At 32.2% G+C, this 14,650-nt stretch overlaps 1 protein-coding gene across 1 annotated transcript; it reads right to left on the bottom strand.

Annotated features, from left to right (window-relative positions):
* Positions 1–419: 419 nt before the first annotated feature.
* LOC128171285 (uncharacterized) lies at positions 420–8,042 on the bottom strand. Its single transcript, XM_052837055.1, has 5 exons — positions 7,864–8,042; positions 6,797–6,888; positions 5,643–5,720; positions 4,225–4,308; positions 420–473 (listed from the first exon to the last, which is right to left on the bottom strand). Exons 1-5 carry the CDS (start codon positions 7,940–7,942, stop codon positions 420–422), a joined length of 387 nt encoding a protein of 128 aa, XP_052693015.1. The 5' UTR covers positions 7,943–8,042.
* Positions 8,043–14,650: the final 6,608 nt, after the last annotated feature.

Here is a 14,650-nt window from a genome sequence, read left to right on the forward strand (position 1 = left end):
AGTGTGTTTTCTTTGTTTAATTTGTGTTAAAGGAAGAGCGATTGTGTCTGTGCTAAATGTGGGTTATTTTCTCGGAATTTCTTTATTACTAAACTTGCAATACGTAATTTGATGCATGCATATTTTTGTCGAAGAGTTTTAATTATTTCATGGAAAAGGAAACATTATTAATTATATTATTAATGTCAAACTAAAAGTTGATTAAACGATGAGATGACGCATTTTAAACGTTTATTTTAAAAAAAAAACATTAATTGCAAAATACAAAAAAAAAACAAATTCTTTCAAAATACCCATATCACCAGTTTAACTCAATACTATATCTGTGACTTTTAAAGCATTCACACGGAAGTGGTTACACACTATGCGATGATAGAAAAGAAGGTACACAGTTTATGTCCATTATCGGTCCATTTATTTCACCACGCAGTTCGTGCAGGCGCTGAAGATACCACGCAAGTTTCCGTTTGTTCCTAGAAAATAAAAAGGAGCTTAAATGGTAATAGAGGTGCCCCTCTGTCCTTTGATTCCGTGCCAACAATGATTAATGTTTACTTTACAACTAGAAAAAAAAATTGCAGACAAATGGAGAGAGAGAGAGAGAGAGAGAGAGAGAGAGAGAGAGAGAGTTTACAACTGAAAAAAAATTGCAGACGAATGGAGACAGAGAGAGATAGAGAAAGAGTCAATGAAGGTTTATGATAGTGTGAAAGATATCAAATTAACTAATACAGTTTTTATTAAATTGAGTCATTAATGATGTATTATAACCAGCTTATATAATTACCATTTTTTATGGAAAGTGTTTACTGCACAACGAATAAAAATGAGAAAATAAGATTTAAAAGTACACGTCCATTAAAAGAAAAGAAAAGAAATCAACAAACATAAGAAAGGAAATAAATGGGACAACAAGGCATATAACACAGAATAAAACAATATGCATGTACACACACACACACACACACACACACACACACACACACGTATTCAGCACTTAAATGACGATGTAAGTACGCATATCATATTTATACAGTTTAATTGATTTTCAGTTTATCAGCTAATATAAAAGACGATTATAAGTGTAGTTAGTTACTCTTAAAAAAAAATTGCAACAGTGGATTATAGCAATTTTTTTCGTAAGAAATAGGTTTAAAGATGCCCTTCGATAGTAGGAATTAGTATAGAATGTGCAAGCTAAAACTTGCCCTATATAGATAAGAATTATTTTTCATTGTATTGATTTGCAATTGTTTCCAGGTCTAGGCAATGCTCCTTTTTTATTAGATATAGGTCCTCATATTCACGCGCAACGGGTTTAAAACGTGTGTGTGATTTACATGTCTTCCTCGTTTGGAAGTCATTTCATAAATGTCAAAATGATACATGTGCTTTACGATGAACAGAAATAATGAATTAAAATGAAAAGTCGAAGAATATTTCTCCGAATTGGCGATGCCATAATTTACCTGTGGTTTTGACTAATTAGAAACTATAAAACAACCTCGTGTCCTTCTAAACTCGTAATAATTTTATATGGTCACGACTTTTATGCGCTCTTTATAATTATATTGTGTGATGGGTTTTATTATTAAGGAGGCCGACTCTAGGTTTCATTGCACACGTTTTCGCGCATGCTAGTAAAATACAGTGTATTTATTCTTTTTATGATTTTTTTTTCGATATCATTAATTAAATAAACACAATAAACAAAATACAGATTAAAAAAGATCAGACCTTTTGGGGGAATTTTTTTTTTTTTTACGATTTTCCCCATGAAACCGTACGCGAACGTTATCATTGTGTTACGTATGAGGTTATGATAAAAATAAACCTTTGTAAAAATGCGTTATACTAAAATATTTAAAATAGTAAATATCCTACGCCGTTAAAAATATACACAAAATAATGCTATCCTGGGGGTATTTTTTTAGTAAAGCCTTTATACTAGAGAGATCTAGGTGCATTAATATTGGTCAGATACCCCAAGTGATGTTATACCAATATGCCAGCAACTTACCAGGGCGAGTTTCACATCACTTCTACATAACTCGGTTAATTTGTATGGATAACCCATTGAACACAGCTTGCATTGTTAAATTTTTACACCGCACACGCCATTACTAAATTGATTCTGGTGCCTGGATTGAAGTAAAAACATTTATAGTGCAGGAAAAAAGAAAAAAAAAACCAAACAAAGCAAAAAACAAACAAAAATACAGCTCATCAACCTTCCTCACAAAGCAAAAACAACAACTACTAAAACTAGTACATAATTAAACGACAAAGATGATGATAATCTTTTACTTTGAAGAATATCATTATTTATTCCTAATAAAAACAACTTTTTATAAATTTAGTCTTATTCTTCTTCTTTCAAAAACAGACTTCTAGTTGCTTCATGAATCTACAAGGAAATTAACAGAATGCAGTTTGCGTAAAGTTTGCCTAATCTTAAATGGCGAATCTATTTAAAATGCACATTATAAGCTTTGATATATAAACAGAATTTAATAATACATGGCACGCAGTTTGCAACATGACCAATTCTTGTTCATGCAGATTTTATCAGATACAGAAACTATATGCACGTCTAATTCCATTAAACCAATTTTCACTTTGCTACTCTGATCCATGTTGTTATTCTACAGTCATTTCATGCATATCTTTTACAATTTTTTGCCTTGCTATGGTATGCGAATTTAACGATATGCTATGCGATTTGTATGCTATGCTATGTGATTTGTATGCTATGCTATGAGAAATTAAAATGAAGAACTTAATGATATGGTATGCTTTGCTATGAGATTTGAAAAAAAAAAACTCCTCCATACACAGAAGAGTTCCACACATTTCGAAGTAAAATGATAAGATAAAGTTTACTACATATCTATTATGTGAACATTTATTTTTTCAAATAAAAACATTTAAAACCGAATTAAAATATTGTTGTATGCTATGCTATGGTATGATATGACGAATGCGATTCTATGAGATTGTGTGCTATGGTATGAGATTTCAATGCTATGGCATGAGATTTCAATGCTATGCTATGCTATGGTGAAAGTTGTAAAAGATATGCTTGAACCTACTGTATTTTTATGTTTTGTAAATTTAATACACCAATTAGGTCCGGAGATTAAGTCACCTGAGCACAAGTAGCAAAGGACTTCGAACGATATCATTGTCTAGCCGCCTAACCTAAGTAAAAAGCCATCTTTGATAATTGTCTAATTATTATTTTTTATTTAATAATGAAAACATATCGTATATTTTCATAAATTATATATAAATGATTTGTTCATACAAAGAGATAATACTATGTATTTTGGATTAACACAGCTCATTCATGATTTTTTAACAAAACATTTCCTTACCCGCCCCCGCCCCCCCCCCCCCCCCCCCCAGAAACAAAAATTCCCTCTGAGGGGTTTTATGTTTCTTATATTGTTTTTAGCATATTTTTACCAAAGGGTTTGTTGTTTCACGGACCAAAATACATTCCAAAAAGCATTTTGCTTTGTAAAGTTTCAAAGTATAATTGACAAATATGAATTAAAATGAAATTTACTTTAATAAGCAACGTTATAATGTGGGTTTTTTAAAAAGTTTTTGATGCATATATCGGCCGCTTAATGTTTTTCTCACTCATAGAGACCGATTTCAATGAGAAAAAAATAAGATCCCGCGTTAGCAAAACTATTGCTTTAAAATTAATAATTTTATTAAAATTTTTATTTTGGTATAAATTATTTAGGATTTGATTACAATTTTTTGTAGAAAACTTTGTTTTTGAATATCTGACAAAAAATCTGAAAATATTTGGGTGTAAAGTTTAAGCGGGAAACGTTAGAGTTTGCATTTCTTTGCAAACTGATCGAACCTACTTTATGCAGTCAAAAAATACAATGAAAAAAAAACCTTTGCGTGTATATCTTGTTTAAATTAATGTGAAAATAGTTCCTTGCATAAATACTTGTACGTGAATCAGTTCCGTTTTGTTGTTTCAATGTTTGAAACCGATACAAGCCACTTTTTTCTGCGTAGCATTTCTTCATAAACTATGATGTTGTACTTTTTGCTAATTTTAGTTTAATGCAAGTCACATGTAATTATTCTATTCAAGTTGAATGTTACAATTTGCTTAGGTAGCCTTTGCCTACTTGTAATATAACCTGCTTCTGTTCCTAGCTGAAAAATAAATTACCTTCTGTGTTAACTAACCGGCTTATTATCCGTCTTAGGTAGAAGATTCTCATAATTTTCAAACTCCATTATTTTATTCAGCTTTGTATTAATATTCGTAGGCTATAAAGAAAAAAAACCGTAGAATAATTGCATACAAACTGAAAGAGAATAGGTGAGAAAATTTATTAACTGATTAGTAAGCATGTCATTGCTAATGAATTGTAAAAATAAATCAAAGGCCGGAACGGCCACAAAGGCGTCGAGCTGACATTTTCTTTTATATAGATTGATAAAATGATATCAATAATTTGAATTTTTGTACTAATAGTCGTATATCAAATAATACATACTAGAATAAAAAAAGTAAATGAATTATGTTTTGCGTTCTTTAAAAACAAAAATCACTATATTTCCATATATAATAGGTTGTGATGCGTTTATAATACAATAAGTCAACATAGTTACAAAAATCAAAGAAATTTCAAAGTTAAAAAAAAATTATATTTTCTTTCTGCTTTAAACAGTCTTTGAACATTTTTCAAGGTGAATACATTGATTACAGTGTGTCTCTAATTATAATAATAAAACATACTTTTATTTATTTCAATTCCCGTTTGAAACAAGATTACCTATGGTATGGTTGTTTACAAACAAATCCACAACACGTGCTATATTTTGCTCGACTAAACCGACTGCATTATCGTGTTTATTTATTGCAACAAAATCACTAGATACGTTTATCGCTTACATTCATTTTGGAGGCCGTGCCCGATAACAAATAAATTTACATATCAAATTTTATTTCTATCGGGCACGGTCTCCAGTTAAAATTTAATCGATAAACTAAAATAATATTTAGTGAATGTTTACACCTTTTGTATTCATCCGCCATTCTTGAATATTATGCAAAGAGTTATCAATAACCAGGGAGGCAAAGTTGGATTTCTTGTACACAATGTAGTTGAATAAGTGGAATAAAAATCTTGTAATACGTTTAATACTTTGAGGAACTTATTTTTTGTGCGCATTTAAAAGGCGGTGCAGTGCATGAATTTTTGGACGATTGCCAATCCAGACGATCGCTAGAAGGCTGCCGAGCATTACATGTAGCTCGACGCCTTAAAAAAATGAAGTTTATTACGTGTAATCTGCATTTCCCTATATTTGTATTTTACATCTTATTGTGTAATCAATATGATTTTAAATGACATATGAGATCATTAGGGTTTTCTTAAGAACATGTTAATAATATTTGATGACAAAGGTAAATCAAGTAATAAAATATAAAAACACAGGTAGATAAAATAGATGATAGATAGAAAGATAGATAGATAGATAGATAGATAGATAGATAGATAGATAGATAGATAGATAGATAGATAGATAGATAGATAGATAGATAGATAGATAGATAGATAGATAGATAGATGGATCAAATAATTTAAAAACAGTGCCTTTATTTTCTTTCCATCCAGAAACACTATCGTCCTTTTTGCAAATTCATTTTCTCGTGAGTTCTCGTCAAGAAGCGGCTGTCAAAGAAAAGACACATTGGCCACATTGCTCGCTTAGTCAACAATTTGGGTATCTTGTTTAAATATACAACTCTTCAAAACTATTTCAAAGCTCACATAATCCTCATGCATTCCTAGATTTTAATGCATAACAAAGTTATGTAAAACAAAAATAAAAATATATGGCACAGTATACATTTAGCCCGTGTACGCGAGTTACACTTAAATTAGTTGTGTCAAGCGCTTGAGTAAACACAAACTGAAATATTGGCGTTTATCAAACTTTATTTGCGCCTATTTTTTGCTCAAATACATAAGCGCCAAATTTTCTCGTTTTATAGTACGTAAAAAGTAGTCTATGTTTAGGCGCATCATATCATAAGATCTAAAATGCATGGACTGCCTGATCTTGAAATGTTGTGTCTCAACTTATCACAAATAGCAGAACTGGTAATAAAAAAAAATCCAATTTGTTTGCTTATTTTTTAAGCCATTTTGGAGTCAAAGTATTGGTCTGAGGGCCACGTTTCTTACAATAAAATCTAGAGTGGTCCTACACGGAGATGATTGATTTTCTAATTTCCCAAATTATAGCATTGTAGTATTTTTTAAAGTATTTTGGACAGTGTAGTTTTTATAATATTCCGTATACTTTCTGGTCGGTGCGACCACCAAGTAAACTTTTAACAGTGCTCGGTATTTTCTTTTAAATTGGGTTTTGCTCTTAGGTTTGTCAATTTACATAAGAATTTGTTATGCAAAGATTAAAATACGGCCTGATGGTTCTTGAGATGTAGTATACAGACCGATAGCCCTGATGGACAGACAAACAGATGAACGGACGGATAACAGAGAAGTCCTAATCATATATGCTCAATGGAACCTTTTGTTAAGTTTAGCTTATAATAATTAATATTTTCTTTATTTTTTTTTTCTTTTGAAGGAGGGGTGGGGGATAGTGGGAGGGTCGGGTATCGATACGGCAAAACTGGAAACTTGATACGAAAGAGAACAGTAATGATGACGTAAACATTACGTATCTAAAAAAATAAAGAAAATGTTACAGGGATGACTTACGTGTGTTGGTTGATTACCTTATCAAGTTCTTTTGGGTCCATCATTCTTTTCATTTTGTTGTCTATTTCATTTTGTAGTTGACGGGAGAAAATGTGCGGTAGATTGTGTCCTGTGACAAAATATTAAGGAAAACGTATAAAAAATAACTAAATTACAAATTACACTAACCATTCCAGAAATAAATGGACTGAATACATGTAAGCGTATCAGAAAAATGTTATCTGCAAAAAGTGTTACCCATTATAACTATTTATCACGTGCTAATGAATATTTTATATGTCCTTATCATATCGAGAATAAAGAATAGCATATTTATATTTTAGCAATATTAAATGGACCATAGGAGGAATTTCATTTTCTTAATATCAAGGAATATGGTTTGGAAGCATTACTATTTGCGCCATTTAATTTGTGATAAGTGATATTTCATGATTCATTTAGAAATTCAATTATTTTCTTATACGTTTGTATTTAGCAAAAAGTTTCGATAACTGCAAAATATGTGCATATTTAGCGTTTGCAGGGTTTTTTTTTAACAATTATTGTTTTCCTATATGCTACAACATGGTAATCTACTAAGATATTTTGATCTAATAAAACAAAATATAGTTAAAGCTGTTGTGCAGAATGTAGTCACTAAACGCTTCTAATCATATATTTGGGCTTGATATCAATTATAAGTTAAAATATACACACCGAAAATATTCAATTTGAAAGGAGAAAAAAAATATGTGAATTTATCAAATTTTGCAAAATTAGAGATGTGTCGTTACTAAATGGAGACACAGTAAAATGCATTAAGAAAACAAGTTTAAAAGAACCTGTCGAGATAGATTGTCTGGGTTACAGAGAGATATGTTTAAATATTTCAGCAGCAAAAGCTTAAACGGTAAAAAGAGTTAGCATTAAGAAGTCAAACCGATTAGCTATTAAAAAATAAATAATAAAAAATATATATTATTTATGCTAGCGCTGGAATATTCTAAATTATTGGATACTATCATAAAATGCACCCCACCTCAACAGTCACATTTTTAACTGCATTAATTTTAATCTAGGAATATCTATAAAGATAGATACTTTCTTTCACAAGGTTTTGATGCACATTCCAAAATCAAACACAGCCCCAGGCAAGATGTAGAGATTATAAACCACTTCTGCATTTTGACACCGTTCAATTATTTTAAACCATTTAACATTGATTACATATAAACATATACCTATTATATATATTGACGAACTGTTCACAAAATATTATGAGGCAAGACTCTCTCATATAATATTAAGTCAGGTCGACCAAACTGAAAACATTTATTGATCTTTTTTTTCCATTTTTTATCTTAGCAATATAATGTTCTTAGTTCATTTTCGTTTCTCTTTTATAACTTTGTTTACAGTAGAAAAATTGCTATTACGCACATGAAATAAATTATGAAAGACATCAAATAATTGTGAGTAGAGACGAACTTGCATCGACAGTTGACAAACAGCAGCATAAAAGGTGCTAATGGGTTTAAATGAATTGATTATTGGGTACTTTGACGACTCTGTGGTAATTGCAAGTCACGATTTTGTTCCTTAATGTTCTTGCATTTATCCTTAAAGTTCTTGAAATAAGTTATGCGCTTGTTATGCACTTTTATAAAAGTTCCTGATGTGAATTCATAACATGCTGGTATCAATTTAGATTGTAAGAGTCATCGCTATGGATAGAAAGTGCAACCAGTGCATAATGAATTTATGTAAGATGAACATACATAATCATTATTTTAAAAGTTTTAAAAACACCAGTACGGGGCCAACATGAGGAATTTATCTTTAATTTCTTCCACATGCCTAGCTTTGTGTTTGATTTTAGAGTGTGCATCAGCATCTTTTAAAAGTAAGTTTATATATTTTAGATATTCCTAGATAAATATGAGTGTAGTTAATGGTATTTTTTACTCAGCGTTCGAGATGTCCTAATTTGATTGATTAATAGGTTTAATATAATGAATAAGATTTGTTCTAAACACTAAACAGTATTTATGAAACGGAGAATTATTAACATAACTTTTTTTTTTAATTATATTATTGAATATGACTCAGAGAAAAATCGATATAGTGCGAAACAATGAAACTAGGCATTGATCTTTTTTCAAAAAAGATTTTGTTTTCCCTCAATTATAACTGACTTAAAAAGTAATTTTACTTGTTAATGAAATAAACTGATTTTTTTTATCTTTGCAGTTTTAATGCCATTCGTACAAAGATTTCAGCTATTTTTTTTTTATTTCACAAAAAATATATATAAAGCATATTATAATTTTGAAGGATCCTTTTTATTCTTTAATGATCATTTACGGTTTCTCAAAATCATCAGTGCAATTTCTTTCCAATTCTGAGCAAACGGTCACCCATATATTTTCCCTAAAGTTTCTATAGTATGGAAAACCGAGAAAAAAAATTAAAATCAACCAAACGTTTTGTTGAAACAGTCCTTTCTTTTTATTTGCTTCAATTGAGCAAGCTACAGTATATATTTTATTATTTTTTACTTTTTTCTATTTTATATTATTTTACTTTTTTGTCGAGAAGAGGAATTTTCGAGATAGGAATTTACAAATGCATATACACTGCAAGTTGCCCCGTTTGCATTCACGTGTAAAAGATCGACAAACTGTAGGGCAACCTTTTTTGCAGTTGCAAACAATCAAATCTTAGAATCGTATCATGTTATTATGTAGTCCGTTTGTTAACAAACTAAATAAATGTTTTTTTATTATTATTCACGGGTCATTTGATTTATTCTCCCATATCCGTAGATGTTTTTAACATGCTCCAGAAAAAAGTTCAGTTACACCATATCAGTGACTCAAACTGACCATCATCCAATGCTACATATATGTACGCCCCCACCAATGACGCTGATCATGAAAGAAAGATGCCTTCTACCAGCAATTGCAGAGAGTCGTCGATAAAGCAGGGAAGAAAGGGCACTCAAGGATCAAGCTGAATGAACGAGAATGGTGAGAGATTTGCTGACCTGTGCTCTTATAACCAGTTTGCGATAGGAGGAAGCATCTTACCTCACAAACGGATTCACAAGGCCACATGGAGATCACCAGACCACGTGACAGAGAATCAGATCGACCACATTTGCATAAACAAGAAATTCGGTAGAGCATTGAAATATTTCAGAGCGATGAGAGGAGCAGACACCCCATCTACTGATGATAGAAGTTAGAATCCGCCTCAAGAAGCTCAATATCACAATAAACAAGATGAAAAAGTACAATGTCTTCCTCCTCAAGACCAAGGAAGTGAGGACAGCTTTTCACTTCAGCCTGTCTGACAGATTCAAACCATTACAACTCCGCTAGAAAGCACTGATACCAACATCGCAACTCATTGGGAGAATATCAGCGAGATGTGGTGTTGCACATGTGAAGAAGTCCTTGGAAGAAAAAAGACTCAGCACAAATATTAGGTTTCTGCAGACACGATGAAGAAGTTAAAGGTGAGGAACGAAAAGAAAGCAGCACTGAACAACAGCCGGACAAGGGCAGCAAAAGCAAAAGCTCAGGAGGAATACACACAAACAAAAAAGTACAGAAAAGCATCAGGAATGATAATAGCAAATGGACTAAAGATCAACTTGTAAAAAACAGGATTAACACCACTGCCCAGATACCAGTTACAGTTGATGATAAGTCCATCAAAGACGTCGAGTCCTTTATCTACCCTGGGAGTGTGGTTGACATCAAGTCAAGAATTGGCAAAGCATGGACGGCATTTTCCATGCTTAAAAAAAAAAGTCCTCTAAGAACATCCTTAACTCCAACATTAAGTCCATCTTACTGTATAGAGCAAAGACCTGGAGGACAACAAAAGCATCCCTGCAGAGGATCCAAACCTTCTACAACACCTGTCCCAGGCGCATCTTTAACATTATATGACCTGAGAGGATCTCAAATAAAAGCGTGTGGAGGAAACCAGGACATGAAGCAATGAAAATGCAAACAGGGCGTCGGAAGTGGGCCTGGATATGACACATCTTGAGAAAACCACCATCCAGCATTACCGCCAAGCCCATACCCGGAACCCATAGGGCAAGAGGAAAAGGGGACGTCCAAGAAACTCCTGGAGGTGGGATGCAGAGGCAGAGCTACAGGCATTAGATATGACCTGAAACAGTTTCGCCAACAACCACGAACCATGTTCGTTGGAGGACTGTTATTGATGTCCTATGTTCCTCACGGAACGACAGGCCTAAGTAAATAAGTGACATCATTAAATGAAATGAACTGAAACTGAACTTTATTTATTTTACAACGATTGATAAGCAAGTTCTACAACTTATATTAATATTTCTCGTTGGCACGGATGTTAGCGCCAGGGGGTCATTGGTGTAGGAAGAAGCCGGAATACCCGCAGAGAACCCACGTGTCCAAGCGGGCGACCGCCATACCCTATCACATACCACCACTGTCGATAACGGGGATCGAAATCGAGTCGTAGCGGTGACAAGCGGGGGCATTGTCCACTACGCTACTTGGACACCTAAATGAAATGAACCAAACGCCTCTAAGAGAGTGACTTTTTTTCTCTACAAAGGGTTCGAAGCAGATGTTTTTGGCTTGAAAGAGGTTCGAACATTCATTAGCAAACTTAATTGTGAGGGTACCTTGTAAATCGACACTGACGTAGTCTAGCATAAAAAAGTTCTGTACTCTTTCTTAGGGCAAGCATTGCTTACCTTACTTTTTCTCAGCAAAACTCGGCCAAATACATATGGTCAAAGTAGAACGAGTTCTATTAATTCATAAAAAAAGACAAAGACAGCTTGGTTTCTTATACGAGTTATAAAATGTCCCTAGTACTGTTTAAAAAACAGTACAATTCAAAGGGTTGACAAAAATGTATTGTGCATAATAATCATATAACATGTATACGATATGTTGATTCAATATTTAGTAAATTGACTAATGAGCCTTTTTTCCATTGCAAATGATGATATGTTAGTTTAACGTGTTTGCTTTTAAAGCGTCAAATGTAGAGACAGATACTCAGATAATCCCGTGTGTCGTACATTGTTTCAAAGTAGCCGGTTTTACATGTCATGTTTTTAGCGTTAGATGCCGAATTATTAAACGCCTTAAACACTAATTTCCACACTGCAGTGCAGAACAAATGCCGTCTTTATAACTTTGTTAGCACTGTCTCGCATATCACTAACTGACAGAGTTTGTCACATCTTTCTTTTTCTACGCCCGATGGAAAAATCAGTCCTAAGATATTTATAAAAACAGAAAGGATTAGGAACACAAAAGATAAATAAAATCATGAACAAAATACATTTCGTAAACCAATACCTTCATATAAGACAAAGCATAAAAACGTACATTTTATCCAAAAGAGAAACATTTTGGCTTTTTGTATGTTATCGTTAAATTGTTTTTAGTTTTTAAAAGCAAATTTGTATATCATGATACGTTTACATTTAACAATGCTTTGAAAGAGAAGAATGAGAGATACATGTATAGCATTATTTACAACATATTTGTTTCACATTTGTCATTTCTGTAAATACCATAATTGTGAATCGCACAGCAAATCTACTACAAAAAGTCAACATTTTTAGGCATGATAAAAGTTCACTGAGGATCAGTAAACAAGAATTTTATTTTTAAGCATATATTTTTTCAATGTGTGAAAAAAAAAATAAATTTAAAATCATTTAATGCTTTACATTAATAACTTCATTCTTTTCAACTGAAATATTTTCTTACTTTTTTATTCTCGTCAATCAAATTACTTAAGAACACACAGTGGAATATCAACAATTTAAATGTATGAGTAATATTTACAGAATATTGAGCAAATCATGTAATAAATATACGTTTAACAATTATATATTCAGACTGGCTTTGTTTAGTATTTAATGCAAGTGTCAGGTAAATAAATGCAAAAAAGTATAGTTTCCAAGCCAGATTCATTATTGTTATTAGAAATGGAACTTCTCGTCAGTTTAATATTACTAGAAAAAAAAATGTATATTTGTAAAGTATTCTACATTGCTTAGTTCCTGACATGTGATGTTGCAATCTGCACACAATACGGAATGTCAATATTTTGCAGGATATAAGCTTGGGGATCTTAAATACTGAAAAATCATGAGAAATGGGCAATCAATAAACGAGTCGAACTTTTAGAAATAAAACAGCTTGTAGAAAATTCTCTACGTTCTGTCTATTAATTTTCCTTAGAAACTGGTGATTGCCTTATAAGGAGTGAGATAGACGTATTCATTCTAATTGGAAAGTGAAGAAATTCTTGTCAAACAGTTCCAAAGACACCTATGCCATTGCTATAGTGAATTGTATTAAAAAAAGGCCCCTGTCACTCAAACGATTGTCGATTAAAAAGTAACTTATTGTACAAGGCAAGACATCTTAAGGATAAAACTTTTTTCTGAAACATTTATTAAGAATTTTAATTCGTACAATTAGTGTTTTTGATAAATTTGTTATTTGCATATTTCTTAATCTTGTCACAGGTCAGAATGTGTCTCACAAATATTTCCGTCATGAAGCTGAGAATGGTAACGTAATGAAAAACATGTTGGAACCAAATGAACTTGATAAGGTAATTAACCAGAGCAAGTTGTTTCTAATTTTCGTGTGCTTCTTTTACTTTTAACACTAATTAAAACAATCAATGACGTCATAAACAAGTCATTTTTACGACATCCCACTCCAAAAAAATATATTAATATTACTTGCAAACAAAACTCAACCTAATGTTTAGTTGAGCCTTTCTGAACACCAATGGTTTGTCGTCAGTCTGTTCTTCTGTCAGTCTGACCGGCTGTCTGTACACGTTTTACTTTGCTTACTTCTCTAGAACAGGGTTGTGTAGTTTCTTTCAGATAGGACATTCTCCTTACATTCATCAATTTTGAAACCCCTTTTTTATCAAAATACTTTGTATCAAGTTTGGCTAAATTTGACATGGCTGTTCTAGAGAAGTAAACAAATTAATAGTAGCTTTATCAGTGTTGCAAAGTGATAAAAAAGATTGACCTCGAGGTTGGTGTCTAAAATGGAAATATGAACAGCAGCACCTATATATCTTGTGAATTGTGTAATTAGTTTAAACAGTGACCATTTGATTATAACAATGTACTTGCCCCAGAGATGGGTTCATAGATTTAATCATTTCTTTTGTGAAAAGATATATAGTTTTCTAAAAAGTAAAATGTTACAATTCAAACAGCGTCATAGTTTAGAAGCTTTATTGTTAGAGCCGTGAGCCCGAGCAAAAACTGGTACTCCAGAATGTGTTCAAAGTTTGACAAACAAATTAGATGTATATAAATCTTTATCACAGGAAATACAATCCGCATGATTTTTATCATATCATCATATTTTCTATCAAGGTCACAGTGATCTTTGTTCATTTTTTTTATGATCCCAAAAAGTAAATTTACCAATTGTGTTTTCATGGATATTCTATGACCTAGAATAACAATGTAGTTTAGATTTTATAAAATAGAGTCTTTAGCTGAAAGCTCAAGTGAGCTATTCTGATCACATTTTGTCCGTCGTCCGTCTGTCCGTCCGTCTGTCCGTCTGTAAACTTTTTGCATTTTGAACTTTTTCTCTAAAACCGCTTATCCAATTTCAACCAAATTTGGCACAAAGCATCTTTATGGGAGGGCGAATATGAATTGCAGAAATAAAAGTCCGATCTCTATTCAAAGCGGAGAAAACCTTGAAACTGTAGAAAAAGGGGGGTGCATTTTAAAAAAATCTTCTTCTCAAGAACTACAGAGTCCAATTCAACGTAGTTTAGCATAAATTATCCTTATGGGAAGAGGAATATAAATT

The sequence above is a fragment of the Crassostrea angulata genome, chromosome 2 (genome assembly GCF_025612915.1).
Source record: "Crassostrea angulata isolate pt1a10 chromosome 2, ASM2561291v2, whole genome shotgun sequence".
NCBI classification, from domain to species: domain Eukaryota; kingdom Metazoa; phylum Mollusca; class Bivalvia; order Ostreida; family Ostreidae; genus Magallana; species Magallana angulata.